This window comes from Notolepis coatsorum (genome assembly GCF_963971535.1).
Source record: "Notolepis coatsorum genome assembly, chromosome: 9".
Lineage (NCBI taxonomy): Eukaryota > Metazoa > Chordata > Actinopteri > Aulopiformes > Paralepididae > Notolepis > Notolepis coatsorum.
The window spans coordinates 38,722,143-38,742,388 of record NC_140173.1 but is presented as its reverse complement, the minus strand read 5'-3'; the positions used below and the strand labels follow the sequence as shown (position 1 = coordinate 38,742,388).

General features: G+C 42.6%; 2 protein-coding genes across 2 annotated transcripts in view; both read left to right on the top strand.

The window, feature by feature from the left end:
* LOC311234596 (uncharacterized protein) overlaps positions 1-20,246 on the top strand; it is a gene marked incomplete at its 3' end in the record, with an annotated part of 99,844 nt that overhangs the window by 49,717 nt on the left and 29,881 nt on the right. The window lies entirely within an intron of this gene.
* On the top strand, positions 13,295-16,293 carry LOC311234401 (uncharacterized protein). The gene is made up of 4 exons (XM_084321576.1): positions 13,295-13,506; positions 13,892-14,057; positions 14,243-14,358; positions 14,477-16,293. The coding sequence occupies exons 1-4, from the start codon at positions 13,480-13,482 to the stop codon at positions 15,281-15,283; spliced, it is 1,116 nt and encodes a 371-aa protein (XP_084177702.1). The 5' UTR covers positions 13,295-13,479; the 3' UTR covers positions 15,284-16,293.

Here is a 20,246-nt window from a genome sequence, read left to right as displayed (position 1 = left end):
TTCATTCCATTGTTCAGCCGGCAACAGAATAATTTTGATTCACAGTCGAGTCTGCCCTTTCGCAAAGCCACGCCCCCCTTGGTTACTGTTGCTACGTCCGACAAGCTAAGAGCCAGAATGCGGCACAATACCGGATATGTTCAACAGGTGTTGACATCATGGAGGTTCTCCGTAACATATCAGTCGCCTTAACAGACTCATTTTGGAGCAATAACGCCGCAATATCCTCCAGGTCCCGACAAAAGGGGCTACAATATGCCATGGAGGGATATATCCACAGCATTAAGATGCAGAAAGAGGGAGGCACAACCACGATAGAAGCACTAGCTTACAGATCACAGTGCAAGAGTGAGAAACCACACGAGCTCTATGTTAAGTTCGACGAGCAGAATATTGTGGACCAAGCTTGTTCATGTACTGCTGGGTACGTTCTGCTTTTTGTAATATCGAGTTGTTATTGCTATTGAAATCGTACATCTAGTTATTGTTTTTCATTTCAGATAATGATTGAAGAAGTGCGTCGTTAGTCGACGACAACAAATGGCTAACGTTAAGGACAACTTGGATGATGTTGAATGATCATCCTATCAAGCTGAATGAATGAATGAGATAGCTAGCTAATGTTTGTACAATAAATGAGTCGGGTTGTGTCTCAATGCCATTACAGAACACAAGTAAACATACGACAACTTTTCTATGACGTGCGACATTATACTTTTAATATAAAAGCTATTATACAGGCTCAGTAAGCCCACAGGGTAGAGCTGTAGACCTTCTTCAATGATTATCTGAAATGAAAAAGGAATAACTAGATGTTGACTGGTAAACGATTTAATAAAAATAAAAAAAGAGCCTACACGCTGTCTTGTTGTACAAAACATGTAAGTTGCTTTGGATAAACATGCCACCAAGCTGATCTTTTAAAATAATAATTTTTTACAGTATGCCGGGGTACTGTTCACACACTGTTGGCTTGATGCACACACTGGACATTTGGCGTGCAAAGGGAGAAGAGATTTCCTCCACAAGCCAACCTCAACAATGGCACAAAGCCAGAGGGAAGAAAATAACTGGACAAGCTATTTTCAATGTGGTGGTAGCCAAGGCCAAGGTCAACCGTAAGCGGAAGCCTATAACATCCAACTATACCCACAACAAGTAAGTTATTCCATTCTGTGTACTGCATATTTCCATACTTACCAGTCATGCTCTTGCTAATAATGCTATTTTTGTGTCTAGGCAAACACTAGGTACAAATACCTACAAGCTCATGGAAGAGATGACAGACGCGCCTATAAGCTACCTTGCAGCAGAACACGCACCTGAGGTCGAAGTCTGCGGCATGACATATCCTGTGGCCTAAGCCACCAGGTGAGAAACTTGTATAATTATGGAATAAAATAAGACCCCCCCCTATATAATACAGCTCTGTACACATACATATTAATTTGTATATTTTGTACCCAGTTTAACCACCTGTACATTGTATATAAAATATGCGTTCATCCTCCCTCCAACCAGCACCAAACCAATGTAGAAACGGTAGCTCTTGTGAATAGTGTCAATTTGAAACGCCACTATGAAACAAAAGTTCGTTTTTCCTCAAAATGCAGTGCTAAGAACCACAAAAATAAATGGAATGAAAATCATATCAAGGTGCAAGCAGAATTATTGTTAAATCTATGTCACAACGAGAAACATTCTTGGCTAAACACAAGAAGCCAGTCTCTGATGCATACACATTATATTTTATTTCATTGAAGTTTATTTCAAATATGCAACTTAACAAACAAACATCAAGTACATATATAGCCTTAAGCCGTTCTAATAATAAATGTATAAGCCGTTCTAATAATAAATGTATATAACAAATTTCAAATAACAAAGAACCAAGTCAAGTCAAGTCAAGTAATTTATTTATATAGCACGTTTAAAAGCCCAAGAGCCAACCAAAGTGCTGTACAATCAGAGCTTAAAATCAATGTCCTAATATAAAATACACAAATACAAAAATATAAAAAGGCACAGCAGGACAAGACAGTACATTCAGAGAGCAGGACAGTAGCATAATAAGAGATACAAGAGGGAGGGGGCAGGATAAAATTACATGGGAGTGTGTGAGTTAGGGTGTGGGAGAATCGGGGTTTATTGAAGGCCAGGGAATAGAAGTGGGTTTTTAGACGGGCCTTAAATGTCTCCAGTGAGGGGGCAGATCGGATCTCCAGGGGAAGCTGGTTCCATAGCTTGGGGGCCACGGCCTTGAAGGAGCGATCGCCTCTCTTTTTGAGTCTGGTGCGGGGGGGGGACCAGCCGAGCCTGGTTGGAGGATCTTAGTGACCTGGGTAAACTCGCCGGGGTGTAACTAAAATGTGTAAATTATACTTCCAATTCAAATCGATGCCATCATGTCAATGTTAAGTTTTCCAATTTTCTCTCTGAATGTAACATCCATAACGCTGGGGCGGCAGCGCTCAACACAACTCTTTGTACAGGACTAGGAGGTACCTCCAACCGAGGTGGGCCCACGCGCTATACAAGGATTTATACAGTCCGGTGCCCTCACTGTTTGAGAATGTGTGGCTGGAAGTTTGAGAGCACGCTCACCACATACCAGATCTGACTTATATTCCCCAACCTAGTATTGGGGATTCGGTCTGACACCATTTTGAATTTCTTTATCTTAGCGATGGCCCTTTCAACATGAACGCGGTGCTTTGCGATGCGCTTAGTTGTGAGCACATCTCCAGATGGCATTTGCCTCTTAGACCTCGCAAAGGGTGGCAGGTTTAACTGCAGTCCGATAGACTTGATATCGTCGTCTATCAAAAATCCCTTATCGGCCATTAGGCCATCACCTCTTTGCAGATGGCCAATTTCTATCAGTTTCTCCAGTAGTGGGATGAGACCACTCTCTCTGACTATCTCCTTGTCAGACATAGAGCCTGTGAAAAGTGCAGAAGAGAAAATCACAGCACCACGGGGGTCACAGGCAACTAACGATTTAAGAGTGTTTGTGCTTTTGTAACTGGAATAGCTCTGACTTTGCAACACCAGTGAGGTAGGCCGTTCCATTTTTAGTTCAGTGCAATCCAATATTGCAAATGTTGATGGATAATCCGTTTTGTAGGCGTCTGGCATATTTGCCATAATGACATCTCTGTGAGGCCAAATTGGTATTGCACCCAAAACGTCGAACATATAATGAATCCAGGAGTTGAAAAGATTACTTGCACTTTGCACGGTTATGTTGAATCTAAAGGCAAGGTTTTTCAAGTCTTCATTGTTGCGTAGTTTCATTAAAACAAATAACAGCTGGCTACGCAGGGGCATTTCAACAACTTGCCAATCATTCCGCTGGTATTTTAAGGGGACATTTATTTGAGTGGCACATGGATCACTTGGAATGCCAAATATTGTGCACAGTTGGTTGAATCGTTCATATGTGAACCCAGTACTGTATGCTAACATTTGGCGGATGTCACTGTTTTGGAGAAGTTCCGGTGTGAGAGTTCCTTTTCTAAATGTGCCATTGTCTGCTTTCAGCCTTTCTACCTCCGTTTCCTTTAAAGCAAGCATCGCTTTCAGGTTACCATTTTCTAATTCTAATTTCTTCTCTCTTTCTGTGGACTGCTGTTCTTCTGGTCCCCCTTCCAGTTGACCTTGTTCAGAAAGGAGGGGTGGCACCACCGTCTCTGAAAAAGACACATATTTACATGTTAATAGCATTTTGATCCCATCTTTTCTTTTTTACAGCTTCCCCTATTAAACAAGGGAGCCCCTTCTGCTGAAGCGCCGCCTGTCAGTCAACCAGATGACTTCCCTGGGTTTCCTCTACCATCCCAGCCGACAACTTTGTGCACAGTCTTGGATGAAAATGGCACGCGTAGTTACAACAGAGTGGCCATTTCCCTACCCGAATCTATAGCCCTAGAATGTGACACCAGAGAACAAAACACAAACAACCTGTGGTTTACTGCACGATCTGATCGGTTGACATCAAGCACCTTTAAAAGAATCTGCTCCAGGAGAGCAGACCATGAAACACTTGCTGTAAGCCTCAAGTACAAAAGATCAGTACTACAAACCAAGGCCATGAAAAGGGGTACAGCACTAGAGCCCATAGCAGCAACGCAATACACAAAGCTAACAGGAAACCAAGTGTATCCATGTGGTTTTGTTGTGAATCCGCAGGCACCACACCTCGGTACATCACCTGACCGTAAGGTCTTAGAAATAGGAGAGAGTCCAAGCTATGGGCTTTTAGAAATTAAGTGTCCATCCAAGGAAAGCTTCACTGAGTGTGCTTACCTCTTAAAGCAGGCAGATGGCAGCTACCAGCTAAAAGAGTGTCACGAGTATCACTATCAGATAACAGGGCAGCTCGGGCTCACTGGTATGTCATGGTGTGATTTCTATGTGCACTGTGCAGCAGACTACCACCTACAAAGAATACACTTTAATGTAGCTAAATGGGAGCAGATGAAGAGCAAGCTTGATGCTTTTTACTTTGATTTTTACAATCCAGCATAAAATCAGAGGTATATAGTGAAGAATAAAATGTTTTGAATTGACCATTTATTTCCAATGGGTCCGTATAGATCTCTCCAGTGGCAGAGTTAATTTGCGTGATCAAGTTCTGAGCGGTGCAGTGTTTTTGCTGTAGTGCCAGCACTTTACTATAGGTTTGTCACCAAATTCAAAAAAGGACTGGCGTGATTTGAGTAGAAGCTGGTGGAAAGGAGGTTAAATTCCGTCTGTAGAGTCACTCTTTCATTATAAAGTGATGGTGTCGGAGAGACTGAATATAAATAATCCTATTTAATAATTTGGTCTGAAAGTTCAGCGCGTCTGCTGTTGCGCAGTTTATTACGTCGAGCACAGTTAGAAATAGTTTCTCCACGGAGAAAAGCTTTAAGAGCTTCCCAAATGATGGACATGGCATTGATGAAATGCGTGTCACCAAAATTGGGAACATATACGTTGACTAGGACTACCTTTGTGGAATAGAGAGTTCCTGAAACTATAATGAATCTGCCATTAGGGTCAGAGATCACATCAGATGGAGTAAATTGTGTGTTTTTGTTAATCAGAATGGCTGTTATTCTGCACTAAACGAATTTGATATTTTATTATTTATGACTGAATGTAACTGTACTTGTGAAGCGCACTACCTTTGTTATTGCACTATTCTGCACATCTCATTTGTTTTAGTTTATTAGTTTATTTATTTTGTGGTGCACCACTGATAAGCTTTATTTTTATTTAGGTTTGAATTTTTATCCAATGCTGCAATAAGTGAAAAAAAGAAGCTATTATATCCATGTTGGATATAATGGATTGTTGGATACTGTTAAATAATAATAAAAAAAAAAATTAAGGGTCAACTTGATTGAATTTCTCTCTTTTCTTTTTTCTTACTGCATTGCCAAAAGATCGGATCGGGAAAAATTATTGCACACTCGATGCAGGCATTGTGTTAATTTAGTTGTTTTCTCCCCACGTAGCTTTATGACACCTTTAATTTATTACTTGCTAAATTGCTGCTTAAGCAAACAGGGCATGAAAAACACACACACTTCTCATTCACTCTGTATTGTATATATGTATACAACAACTTGAAACTTGAAAATCATTACTCACCATTGAAAATCACACACAGAGTCTCTTCTGGGGTTTCCTCAATGGTCCTGGACGTGGATGCCTCTTGCAACGTTTTCATGAGTCTGTACAACCATAATTTGTGTTATTTTGGGATAAAACAATACAATCACAAGAGGCATTAAATGTTGTAGTTTGTCTAAAGTTAACTACCGTTTCCTTGGTGACTTTCTGCATCCACCTTGTTGTTCCTTTGTGGGGGTTGGGTTGCCCACTTGTGCAACAGGATTAGGGAAGTCGGCAGTAGGCTTTCCATGCACAAAATGCTACAAAGATGACAGCAAAATATAAATGAGTGATTGCCTGTTGGCTTTCTTGTTTGTACTTTGACCACAGGTAGACTAATACAGGGGCTCAGCTGTTCAGACATTATTATGCATCAAGTGATATACATGGTCAACACGACCTAGAAGCACACAGCTTACAGTTGTAGTCGTGTGATTTTAGCTAACGTTAGTACCCAAGTTAGCCAGGTGAACACAAGGCCAACCTTACCTAGATAACGTTAGTACCCAAGTTAGCCAGGTGAACACAAGGCCAACCTTACCTAGATAACGTTAGTACCCAAGTTAGCCAGGTGAACACAAGGCCAACCTTACCTAGATAACGTTAGTACCCAAGTTAGCCAGGTGAACACGAGGCCAACCTTACCTAGATAACGTTAGTACCCAAGTTAGCCAGGTGAACACAAGGCCAACCTTACCTAACTATTTACCATTTAGTAGCTCTCCTCATTGTGGATACTAGTAGTATATAGTATATATATAGTAAGCTAGCTACGTTAGCACGTATTTACCTTGGAACAAACGTATTTGTGTTTGTTGATATTCGCCATATTCAGCTGGCCATGGGGTCTGCCGCATTTCTTTATCCACTGTCGGCATCTCTCCTCTCGGGTTTTCGGTTTAGGAAACGGGTAAAATATCACCCCCCCCTCTAAGCTTATGGGATATCTGCTGTCGGATTTGCAAATACCATAAGCACAACGCTTCACCATTTTTGCAATGGATTCCAAGTTAACGCTGCAGTGGGCTGCATGCATGAACACAAAGAAAAGCTTGTCGGATGTCGGACCTACACATTGAGCCACACACGTGATCGAATATGATTGGACAACAGGCATTTAGGGGCGTGGCTTTGCGAAAGGTCAATTACGTCACACCGCTTGCACCCGCCCTGCTGTTCTTAGCACCAATCGGCAAGCGCTATGTGTTTTTTACTTTCCGCTCTGTCCGCCATTGATTTTGACGAGAGCTCAGCTCAACGACAACAACAACAGCTCCCCGCGGCCGACGAGTGATTACCAGCACACCGCAGCATGACTTAAACGAGGCATAATGATTTTACTGCAACGGATGTTATAATAAAAGCCTTTCCATACATCTGTCTGATTGAAAACTTTATTAACAGACCGCAGAATGGGCACGCACAACTCAGCACGGGCTGAGATATGAACAGTAATGTTTGCTATTAGTGATGCACGATATGTCGGCCGCCGATATAATATCGGCCGATATGGCCGTTTTTTTTACACATCGTTATCGGTCCATATCAAGATAGGACCGATATTAAAAAAAAAAAAAATCTTTTTTCTTTTTTTTTTATCTTTTTTTTTCTTTTTACATGTTTTGGCCTTAAATAGTTATAAAATATCAGTCATTTCTGAAAATAAGTTACAAAAGTAAAAAAAATTATGCGTTTTGGAAAATAGCTCTTTATTTGATTATCAAAGTGTTTTCTATACAGAGATATCGACATCGGTAAATATCGGTATCGGCCAGAACAGCAATATTAATATCGGTTATCGGTATCGGCCACAATTTTCACATCGGTGCATCACTATTTGCTATCTATGTCGTCATCGGACGTTGCTATGTTTGGGTAAATACGCTGATGTTATTGAACGTGTAACTATATAACGTTAATGCCACAAAACTAATGCCTTTGTTAATAATAAGTAGTAACTTTGATGCAGTAGTGTGTGTGTGGGGGCGGCGTTGTTCAAACGGGTGTGGACCAGATTGACGCGGCACAATCCTCTTGGGCAAAACATCACGATATCCACGATACGTTAAAGTGTATCGTTAATGAACTGTACCCGATATTTATATAATATCGTCATATCGCCCAGCCCTAGTAGGGATGCATGATAATTATCGGGTCGATAATTATCAGGCCGATATCAGCAATTATGACGTCATCCCGATAAACCTGATAACATTATTGATGGCTCCGATAATATAATAAATTTTTTGGTAAAAAAAATCCGGTCTGGGTGGATTGGGATGAAGGGCGTTTGTTTTTACTGTAGGCTCCTCCCGTTTTGCCAGTACTATGGTACGACTGATAGCGTGTGGTTTAGGAAGAGGGAGTTCTCATGTTAGTAAACAAAGATGGCGTCGTCGGTAGTGTGGGACTATTTCAAAGTTTCAGAGGAAAACAGTTTGATTGCTATTTGTAACAAATGCAGAAGTTCCACGAGGAGGGAAAGGGGCAACAAGCTATAACACATCCAACCTAATAATAAGTCACCTGAAACATCACCACCGCTACGATGGTGTATTAAAATCCGACGACGGCGTGCAAGCAGCTAAAGGCTAAGCTGCTGCGAATCCAAAGCCAGCTGCAAAGGAACCGGCGCGGCTTGTACCGAGTGACGAGGCGTTTGCCAAATTAAAGATGTTTGACAGAGATGATTTGTTTGGTTTATTAAATTCTTTTTGAGGCGTGCTGTCCTATAAATGCCAAGTAATAGTTGTTTCATGGACCAAGACCACAACCGTCTCCTCTCCTATAGCGTCAAATGTTTTATCTGCTGAGTCCTGACAAAGCACAATACCTGTTGGTTTTTAGTTCACTCATTGTTCAGGGAAACGCATTGTTAATGACATTGACGGATTGTGAATTTTGTGATTGACTCAAATTATATTTATTTTGAAAAATAAATATAGTCACTTCATTTGAAGAGTCAAAACTGTTCTCTTGGCTTTGTTTTGTTCATAGTAGTAACGCTCATGTCATGATAAATCTAGTTAGGTCAAAACTACAGGAATATACATTAAAAGAATTATAATACAATAAATATATATATATATGATCGGTTATCGGTATCGACCTTGAGGAGCAGAAAGTTATCGATATCGGGGTCAAAAAAATCAATATCGTGCACCCCTAATAATTAGCAGAGGTAAATGCTGGTATTCAGAATACACACAACTGAAAGGATGCTATTCAGCATATTAGCATTAGCTAGTGATGTGACGTTTGAAGCGAGGCATCGATGCTTGTGTCAAGTAATCCAGGCATATTTAAGTGGAGCGTGTATCGAGGCGTGTATCAGTATGTGATGATGTCCGAAGCCTCGGTCCGCGTCACTGATTCAGGAAATGGCTTCGGGGTTGGTGCGCAACACAATGTGTCGACATAGGAATTCATTACGAGTTTCTTTGCGTTGGAGAATCCCGTAGAGTACTGGGAAAGACAAATAAATGTGTATCCTAATAATCCCAACATATATATATAACTAGAGTTGTTCCGATACTGATACCAGTATCGGAAATGCCGCCGATACTGCCTAAAATGCTGGTATCGGTATCGGCAAATACCCTCTAATTTTGCGCTCCGATACCACGTAATTTATCAACAACACTGCGGTCTGCTGTGAGCATTATAAAACAAACGTGTGTTTAACCGACCCTGAATTAAAGTGTCAATGCTGTTTGTCATTTTAACAGCAGATACTTTCTTAAATGCCATCCTCCCGACAGAGCGCTGTTGACGGGGAGCTCTGATGGGTTCGCTTGGTGGTGTTATTAGCATTGAACAGCTAACCGAAAGCTAGCGTTAACTAACGTTAAAGGTTTAGCCATAACGTTACCTTGGCTAAAGTTGGGGCTATTCATAATCCAGCAATAATGGCTGCAGACCTGCAAGCAAAGTACAGCAAGTTGGCAAAGGAGTATTCCAACGTAAATCACATTTTCACCAGTAACGTTAGTCTTTCCATCTCCCGGTAGATCATGCTAGCTAACCTAGCTCACGTTAGTGTCGTCACTGAACCACCTCGTGTACACAATTAATGACATGTTGCGGACAGCCATATCGGTGACAATGTTTAGCTTTTAGTGCCAAATGATAAGAGTCTGAGGCAGAGTCTCAAAAGAGAATGTTGAATATTTATTGTGCAAAAATCACAACAGATCCTCTGCTACTTCAACGGAGCCTTCTGGAAGCAAGTGCAGCAACGAATAATGTCCGTGTGGATCATTGGAGTAGGGTATATCTGCAGTGCTGCAGCCCCATACTCATTGATTAATGATACTAATAGAGCTACCGCGATAACCGCATTACCGCGGTATCGCTGTTGCATCACGCCCACCGCAGAGTTGGCTGAATACCGCATCACCGCTGTTTTTTATAATAATAATAAAGTAGCGCCCAGACGTTGGGCTTGCGGCTCTGCAGATATACCCTACTCGGTTCCAAGCGACCCTATTGGGTAGAAGTGGTACCAGAAAAGTCACGTGAAACATTGCAGACCACTGATTGGTCAGAAGAGAGACGCGTCACACGTTGGAGCCTCTGAACAAAAACAGAAAGCCGCCATCTTTACTGCCTCGCTAAGGATGCATTTCATTCAGGATTTGTTTGCGACAGCACCAAGTGCAATAAACAAAAGGATGGATTCACTGTGTATTCTGCCTCATTTATTGATGAAACAAAACCGACATCAACCCAATTTACCACCGAGCGGAGAGTTTAGTGTCACAACAAGATCGCTGATGTGTTAAGTTTGTTGTTGTTATTAGCCTAATACTAACGTCAGCAGATATACACGAGGGGTAACGTTAAACCCGGGTTGCTTGGTAGAATAGACACAATGAGAGGTAACGTTAGCTTTAGCAGAATAGACACAACGAGAGTCTGGTTAATGTTGTTATTGATTGATTGATTGATTGATTGAAACTGTGTTAAACTCTGGCTTGCTGCAAGCCCTCGGACATAGCTATGCCCACGGAGCTTTCAGTGTACACAAGCAAATTTGTGCGGTAAGGAAAATATCAATACCGCGGCAGCTCTAGATACTAATACAAATCTATACAATCACCTGTTGTTGAATAAATACCATTACTTTCTAGTTATTACAAAAAATTAGGGATGAACCTATATGAAAATTTGCCACAGATACCGATACCGATTGTTCAACTAACACAATCGGCCGATACCGATACCGATATTTGTGGCAAAATATTTTTTTTAAATAATTTTTAAATTGTTTTTTTTTTGTAATATTTGTAATTTTTTTTTATGAAACTACTGTATATTTGTCTTACAAATTGTGCTCACCGATATGAACATAGGCCTCTTTACTTACTTAAAAAAAGGAAACATCAAGAAATAGCACTATCTCTCTCCCAGTATGTTCTGCAGGGCTGCAGCTAGATACTAGTTCTCCCAGCATGGCCTACCTGCTGGGCTGCAGCGAGATACTATTGTCTCAACCAATGAAATTTTGATTGACAGTCGATTCTGCCAATTACGTCACACACCGCTTGCACCCGCCTCTGCGTTTACCACCAATCGGCAAGCGTGTATACATTTTTTACTACTGCTTTTGTCCGCCATTGATTTTGACGACAGAGGTTTTCTAGAACAACAGCCGACGTTTAGCTTCGGAACATCTCTATATATAACAGATGGTAGCGCGAGGCACTGTCAGTCACGATGGACTTCAAGCGTTGTGAAGTGACTGGCGAGTAGCGGTACTGCGAGTTAAACTCACTCCACTTAAAAAGACACACTTTATACGTCATTAAGTGTGAATTCACCTTGGTGTAGCGGTCTGTGCTGTCACCTGTCGCCCGTGTCGCGGCAGACCCGGGTTCTAAACTCCCTCGGGGCATCGAAGAAAGTTAAACACAACGCAAAAAAGGTGACCATATCATCTCCGTTACATATAAACTTGCTGTAATGTCTAACTTGCTGTGCCTAATCTGATCACATCTGTATGATCCAAATGCAGGATGGCATGTCGATTTTGAGTTGCTTTTTCTGAATAAAAATGTATGAAGCAAGAACTTGTCCCTGCCATCATAGAAAAACACACTATATTAAAGAATAGAATGTTGTAGTAACACAAGCACTTCTCCTCTGTCCCTGCTATCATGCTGTCAGAAAAACAGACACAATATTATTTGTTTATTGAATGGCATCATCATCACATCAAAGCTTCACACACCAAAGCCATGGTATCATTATAATCACGCAGCCTGTTCTACATTTATTGTCCACTTGATGGCACAGTAGAGCAAATACACCATGAAGCTTCAACACATGTGTGGTACTATTGGATGGAAAGCCTCAATGCTTCATGAAGCTTCATCTCGCCATCACTAGCATTAGCACAATTGATTGATGGAGCATAACACGAAGTAACAAACCAAGTCACAATCATATATATATAGTCACCTAACATAATGCACGCTGTTGGTAACTTACTCTCTTCTCTCACCATCACCATTGGAACACATGTGCCGGCAAGATGGCCCCTGCATTTAACCACACTAAAGACCCCCTGGGCTGTCCAGAGAGATGCCTGACTAGAAATAATAGGACCCCTGGGCTGTCAAGAAGTGCCTGACTGGAAATAATATCACACAGCATAACAGATACTGGGGAATTTACAACAGCATTTATATGGCAAGAAAATGCCTTCCTTATGTTCCAGCACATATTCTGGGACAGGTCATTAAGTCATTAGTTTTAAGCCACCTGGACTACTGCTTGTGATGTATGTGGCTGTGGGTGTTTTGACTACGTCACCTTTCCCACTCCTGCCCTCTAGGGGGTGAGGACTTCTTAAGGTGACAGTTCATGCCGCTTTGGGCAATGTTGTTATGGCAATAAAGTTAGCTGCAGCCATGGTCTGCAGTACCTGCAAACATCGTATACCGTGTGATTAATATGCTACCGTGGTCCAGATCACATATATAATACTGCTCACCTGTTTGGTCCTCTGCATCTGACGGTGCACAGAGGAAACTACAAATGACCCAGAACAGAGCTGCCAGACTAGTCCTAACAACGAACATAAACAGTATGCATAGGGAACTCTTATGGTTATCCGTAGATAAGATTTAAGAGGTTTATTTATCACATACATACCAGGGTATACAGTGAAATGCGGGTGGCCATGCCCGCTTCGATTGTGCAATAATACAATTGTAAATTAAATGTGTAGAAGATAATAAAATAGACATGATAAAATAGACATGTTAAAAGTCCTGAGATAAATGCAATACAATGTTGAGCTACGAATTAAAGGCACTGGGTCCTATGTACACTACTATACAAGTACACTTTTACGGTAGATAAAAGGCTCGTCTTAAATACAGTCACATTCTACAATAACCGCATCCACACCTCTAATGCCCGCTCTTAACTGGGAGATATTTTGCATCTTATAAGTTCCTTGCAAGCCACACTGTGCGACACAAATTGAATAATCTTGGGTACGACCATCAATCTGATGCATGTACACTGTGCGATGAGAGTCGTAGGCTACGACGCAGACTACGTAGCGTCATAATAAAGCGTAGCATCATCATAAAGCGTTATCCTGTGTGTCATCAGTGTGCGTCAACCTGACGAGTTGTAAACAAGACGGTCGTGATACGAAGAAGAAGCAGACTGTGAACATGCCAATGTCCAGGAAGCGAACACTTGCCATAGTGGCTTTTATGTGCCTAGAGAGGCCGGCTATATTTAAAAAAAAAGAGAAAGAGAACAAAGTCGTGGCTAGGGAAAAGAGGCCAACTGGGAATGCCAGTCCTGCAAATGGAACTTGAGGTAAGTAACGTTATTAACGTCAGCATGCTAACGCTACATGTGTCGTAGCCTCCTAATGAATGTTGAGCTTGTTATCACTGCTAGCTTGTGTTGTTCCCAATGCACTCATTAATGTCTGCCTGTTGTACTTCTAGATACTAACGTCAGCATGCTAACGCTACATGTGTCGTACCCTCCTAATGAATGTTGAGCTTGTTATCACTGCTAGCTTGTGTTGTTCCCAATGCACTCATTAATGTCTGCCTGTTGTACTTCTAGATACTAACGTCAGCATGCTAACGCTACATGTGTCGTACCCTCCTAATGAATGTTGAGCTTGTTTACCTCACTGCTAGCTTGTGTTGTTCTCAATGCACCCATTAAAGTCTGCCTGTTGTACTTCTAGACAGATGATCGAAGTGGATTCAGAAGTCTACTCCGCATGGATGTGGAACAGTTCGATCATCTGCTACAGCTGGTGGCTCCTTATATCTCCAAAGCAGACACCCAGATGAGGAGAGCGATCACTGCCAGAGAGAGACTGTCCATCACACTGCGATACTTAGCAACAGGTAATAATCAGGGGTTGTAGTGGAGGGTAAACCCAAGTGAACTCAGGCTACAGTGTATCCGCGGTGACCAGAATGTAACTATAGAATGTGTCAGTCTAATAGTTCTGATATGCTGCAGTTTGGCACATTTATTTGTCGACGCGCATACATAAATGATATTCTACAATCATTCTCCATGCTGACAGGAGAGTCGTTCACTTCCCTGAGCTTCCAGTACCGTATTGGACAGAGCACTGTTGGTGTGATTGTCAAGGAGACATGCAAGGTGTTGCACCAGGTCCTGAAGAAGGATCACCTGACGGTAAGATCCATTTAGAAGCAGCTAGAATGTAACATATGGGACAATCATACCTAGATCAGATAAATATTGATAGATTCATGTCACTGTTCTGATGCAGTCTGTCTGTCTGTTTGTGTAGACACCGACTACAGAGGCTGAGTGGAGAGCAGTGGCCAGTGGCTTCCAGGAGAATTGGCAATTCCCTCACTGTCTCGGAGCCATAGATGGAAAACACATCACCATCCGCCCACCAGGCAACAGTGGGAGCACCTTCAGGAACTACAAGTCTCGTTTCTCTGTGGTCCTGATGGCTGTTGTAGACGCCAATTATCGTTTCCTCTATGCGAATATTGGAACCCAGGGCAGAGTGTCTGATGGAGGTGTTTATGCCCACTGTGACCTGAAAAAGGCATTGGACAGCAACCAGTTAAATGTCCCGCCAGCCCAAAGTCTGCCAGGTACAGATGTAGTCACCCCTTTCATGTTCATTGCAGACGAGGCTTTTCCGCTCCACACACACCTGATGAAGCCATACCCCTTCAGACAGCTTGACCATGACCAGCGTGTCTACAACTACAGACTGTCAAGAGCGAGGCGTGTTGTAGAGAATGCGTTTGGCATACTTGCCAACAAATGGCGAGTCTTTCTCACCATCATTCCCCTAGAACCAGATACAGTGTCCCAGATAACCCTGGCTGCTCTCTCCCTGCACAACTACCTACGAGCCCAGGCCACAGACACCTACATCCCCCCTGCTCTGGTCGACACGGAGGATGAGGACCACCACATCATCCCTGGGAGCTGGCGCAGTGATGCCGCCCTGGCATCAGTGCCTGCTAGCAGGGATCGGAATGCCAACAGAACTGCAAAGGAGCAGCGCGACACACTGAAACAATACTTTGTCTCACCATCAGGTTCTGTGCATTGGCAGGAAGACATGTTGTAATGTCCTTTTGTACTTTTTTGGTTATAAAGATGGTGTTTGAACACTAGGCCTATACACCATAGCCTAACTGTTGGGCCTAAAATCATTATACATGTCCTAAAAGAAAATAACATATGCCTAGGCCTACTTGTAGGGCCTATCGAGTTCAAATGTAGGCCTACATGTTAAGCTACGTAAATATCCACACGTTAAATACGATAACCATATAGGTAGGCCTACAGGCTAACCTTGTTATTCTGTTTTATTTAAAGGCACATAGGGACATGCATGACATATATAGTACTGTTACATTTGTGACATATACGATATGCAAATATACACTGTTGATGATATGATATAATGTTAATAGACTAGTGTCTCATTCTCCGTTGCTACTTTACTGTTTGTTGGATACCATTCCCCCACATAGAGACGAATGTTGGTTTTTGCCTCTACACTATATATAATATAATAATTATCTCCTATCAGGTTGGTTCTGTCCACCTGTCTCTCTGTCGGCAGCTAACCTCACAAACTACAGGGCAGTTTTATGACAAGCATATAAGTTAATTAATTTCCATCATTGTCCATTGAAATGCATATTCAGTATGAAGTTACAGCTTTTGATTCAGGGCTGACCAGACGTGTGCACCAATCAAGGGGGGGGGGGGGGGGTCACCTCATCGCCCAGCCGAAGGGCATTGTCTCCGATTAGTACAACGTTGGGGAGAATTAAGAGGGGAGAATGCAAGGGAACAAACAACACACATAGAGTTAGAGTAAACAAAAACAACAGCTCACCAACAACAGGGACAGTGGTCACTAGCTTACTTGTAGATTTACTTGGATGGAAGTAAGACTGCTGGACCTTGACCCTGAAGTTCTACAAAATTGAAATATCAATCTAACACGGGTCATTGATAACCCCGATACAAGTGGTAATTAATCATTTTCTTTGTCTTTATTATAACTGCTTTATTATTCATTTCATTCTATTTCCTTGTTTGTCTGAGAAATGTAAATAAATGAAACTGGAATGGTTTATCAAAGTAATTATTTTTTTATTTGAATAGCAAGTGCTTCAAGATTAGCAAGTGCTTCAAGATATCAAAAAAATTAAGAAATTACAGTATTTCTATACAGTATATACAAATACAATATATATAATAAATATATAAATATATACTATAATATAAATATACGCTCTGCTCCCCCTTTTGATCACAAAAAAAGAATGTAAGAAGGTGCTTCAAGATATCAAAAAAATTTAGAAATTACAGTATATGAACTTACTGTTCACTGCTCAACAGGGGCTAGAAAACTTCAAATAAAGTGCAAAGTATAAGGAAAATAAAACGTACTATTAAAAAAAAAAGATTCCTGAGGCAGGCAGCCACGAACCCCAACCACGGAGGACCCGGTGTCCGGCACCCCCGCGGGCCAAAGCATCACGCCTCTTTAATGCCTCGACCCGCAGAGACACCGAACCACGCCCCCCCCCCAGTCAGAGCCCACGGCCGCCAGACCCAGAAAATATACATCATTAAAATTACAAGAAAAAAAACAAGTGGACAATGGCACTCGCTCACTCTGCTCCCCCTTTTGATCACAAAAAAAGAATGTAAAATAAGGTGTTTCAGAATGTAAGAAGGTGCTTCAAGATATCAAAACAATTTAGAAATTACAGTATATGAACTTACTGTTCACTGCTCAACAGGGGCTAGAAAACTTCAAATAAAGTGCAAAGTATAAGGAAAATAAAACTTACTATAAAAAAAAAAAGATTCCTGAGGCAGGCAGCCACGAACCCCAACCACGGAGGACCCGGTGTCCGGCACCCCCGCGGGCCAAAGCATCACGCCTCTTTAATGCCTCGACCCGCAGAGACACCGAACCACGCCCCCCCCCCAGTCAGAGCCCACGGCCGCCAGACCCAGAAAATATACATCATTAAAATTACAAGAAAAAAAACAAGTGGACAATGGCACTCGCTCACTCTGCTCCCCCTTTTGATCACAAAAAAAGAATGTAAAATAAGGTGTTTCAGAATGTAAGAAGGTGCTTCAAGATATCAAAACAATTTAGAAATTACAGTATATGAACTTACTGTTCACTGCTCAACAGGGGCTAGAAAACTTCAAATAAAGTGCAAAGTATAAGGAAAATAAAACTTACTATAAAAAAAAAAAGATTCCTGAGGCAGGCAGCCACGAACCCCAACCACGGAGGACCCGGTGTCCGGCACCCCCGCGGGCCAAAGCATCACGCCTCTTTAATGCCTCGACCCGCAGAGACACCGAACCACGGCCCCCCCCCCAGTCAGAGCCCACGGCCGCCAGACCCAGAAAATATACATCATTAAAATTACAAGAAAAAAAACAAGTGGAGGAAAATAAAACGTACTATAAAAAAAAAAAGATTCCTGAGGCAGGCAGCCACGAACCCCAACCACGGAGGACCCGGTGTCCGGCACCCCCGCGGGCCAAAGCATCACGCCTCTTTAATGCCTCGACCCGCAGAGACACCGAACCACGCCCCCCCCCCAGTCAGAGCCCACGGCCGCCAGACCCAGAAAATATACATCATTAAAATTACAAGAAAAAAAACAAGTGGAGGAAAATAAAACGTACTATAAAAAAAAAAGATTCCTGAGGCAGGCAGCCACGAACCCCAACCACGGAGGACCCGGTGTCCGGCACCCCCGCGGGCCAAAGCATCACGCCTCTTTAATGCCTCGACCCGCAGAGACACCGAACCACGGCCCCCCCCCAGTCAGAGCCCACGGCCGCCAGACCCAGAAAATATACATCATTAAAATTACAAGAAAAAAAACAAGTGGACAATGGCACTACCACACTACCAGTTGTACTGATTATCAGTAATCATATTCAGCCTGCGTATCTGAATTTTCACTGAGCATCCCCATGTAGCTACTAGACGGTTGAGAACTGGGAGTGGGAGGAGGCTGGTGGTAGGGTTGAAAGGTTTGCGTTTGCCGCTGGTGTGGTGTGTTGTGTGGGAAGGTGCGATACATCGGCTGATTCGGCTGTGATGCAGGACCCTGCACCTGTTGACGTATTGACATGCTTCTGTCCTGAGATTCATAAATCATCCTCATGATGGACCGCCTTGCTCGCATTTTTTCAACAGGATCCGTTACGTGACGCATCTCACTGCCCACCTGTTTACCAAAAATTACATCTTCATCATCATCATCTCTGTTGTCTGAAACTACTTGCTTGAGGAGGTCAATCTTCTCTCTCTCAAGGTTCAGCCCTCTCTCCCATGGCTTGCTCCGGACCACTTTTGCCTGACCACCCGGTGTGGGTGTGGGTGCGGGTGTGGATGTACGGGTTGGTGGGTCCTGTGCTGATGATTCTGACACCGCTGATTCCCCAAGGTCATCACTCTCTGGATCTTGTTCAGCAGTGTCAGCACAGCTGTCCGTCACTGAATCATCTAGCTGGATGAAGGACATAGGATCAGAATAATCTTTATTGACCAAGTATACACACAATGATTATGCAGGTGACACCATTTGTGAACTGTAGGACACAGTACAAGGTGATAATTAAGCAATAAACCACGAGAGGCAGTGGGTTACAGGGTATTTTACAAAGGCTACTACAGTATATAGTTTGTAGATATATGGAAAATATATAGTTTGGTATAAAATTCCAAATAGAATGGGTTACAGAGAAACGTTCATCCAGTTGATTTTAAACGTGTAATTAAAAGAGAAATTTAAGAAGTCAAGGCCACCACAGACTATAGTATTCATTATTAAGAAATAAACGGTCTGACAACTTTAGTGGTTCAAGCCTGATGAATTGAAAATGGGGGACCCTGATGTAAACAAGACGAAAGTCTTTCTCTGGTCTGCATCCCCTTAACAATTGTGTGTATTGAGCTGTACTGTATTGTACCCATTCTGCAATCTGTTAATAAAGTTTTCAATCAATCAATCAAGTATGTACAGTAAGTACGTTATTATTGTCAATTTCCAAATATACACATACCTCCAGGGTGCTGTAGGACTGACGAGGCAATACATGATGCTTTAGGAAGTCCAGGTACTTCAGTATCCATGTCTGTCGCTGGGTTGGGTCTTTAGTCCCACTTCCACTGGGTTTGGGATGTAATAGCTTCCCGTATTGGGTGCGCAGGGACGCTGCATGCGTTACCACCTCTTCGGCTGTGAAGCGCAATAACAACATTACGTTAGTTAATGTACACTGAAAGTGGGCTGACAGAAACAAGACTGTACTTGCATAGTGTGTGTGTGTGTGCTAGCTAGCTAGCCAGCCGCTAGCTAGCCAGCCGCTAGCTAGCTAGCTAGCTAGCCAGCCGCTAGCTAGCTAGCTAGCCACTAACGTTAAACTCACCCGGGAGCTGCAATTCCTCCGCCATTTCCTTCCATTCTTTGTCCTTCTGTACACGGTCATGGTAACAGCTGGAGGACACATCATACAGGCATGGCTTCTGTTGCCACAACTCGACAAGCCTCTCCTCTTTGATACGACTCCACACAATTGGCGTCCGTTTGCGGGGCGGCATTATTGGATTGTACAGTCACTGTCCCACATAAACGCACATGTGTCGCACTGATCACACGTCATCATGCGGTCGCACTGATCACACGTCATCATGCTGCATTTCTATTGGTTGGTAGCTGACGCTGGTCGTAGAATATCAAGCACTGTCAGATATGTGTCGCAGGCATCTTTGATCGCAAGACTTGCACGTCGGTCATCTTTGAACCTCTCTCACTGTGCGACGTACGACCTGCGTCTTGGAGCCACGATTTCGCCCACGACCACAGATTATGCCACGATTGGTCATCTTTCGTCTGGGACGGCCGAAAATCGCCCAGTTAAGAGCGGGCATAAGCCGGAGTTTTTATATAGTCAAATGATCAGATGCAGTCACTTACACAATCATTTAACTAGAATGGCAGGATGAGGTAAAATCATGTTACCTCGCC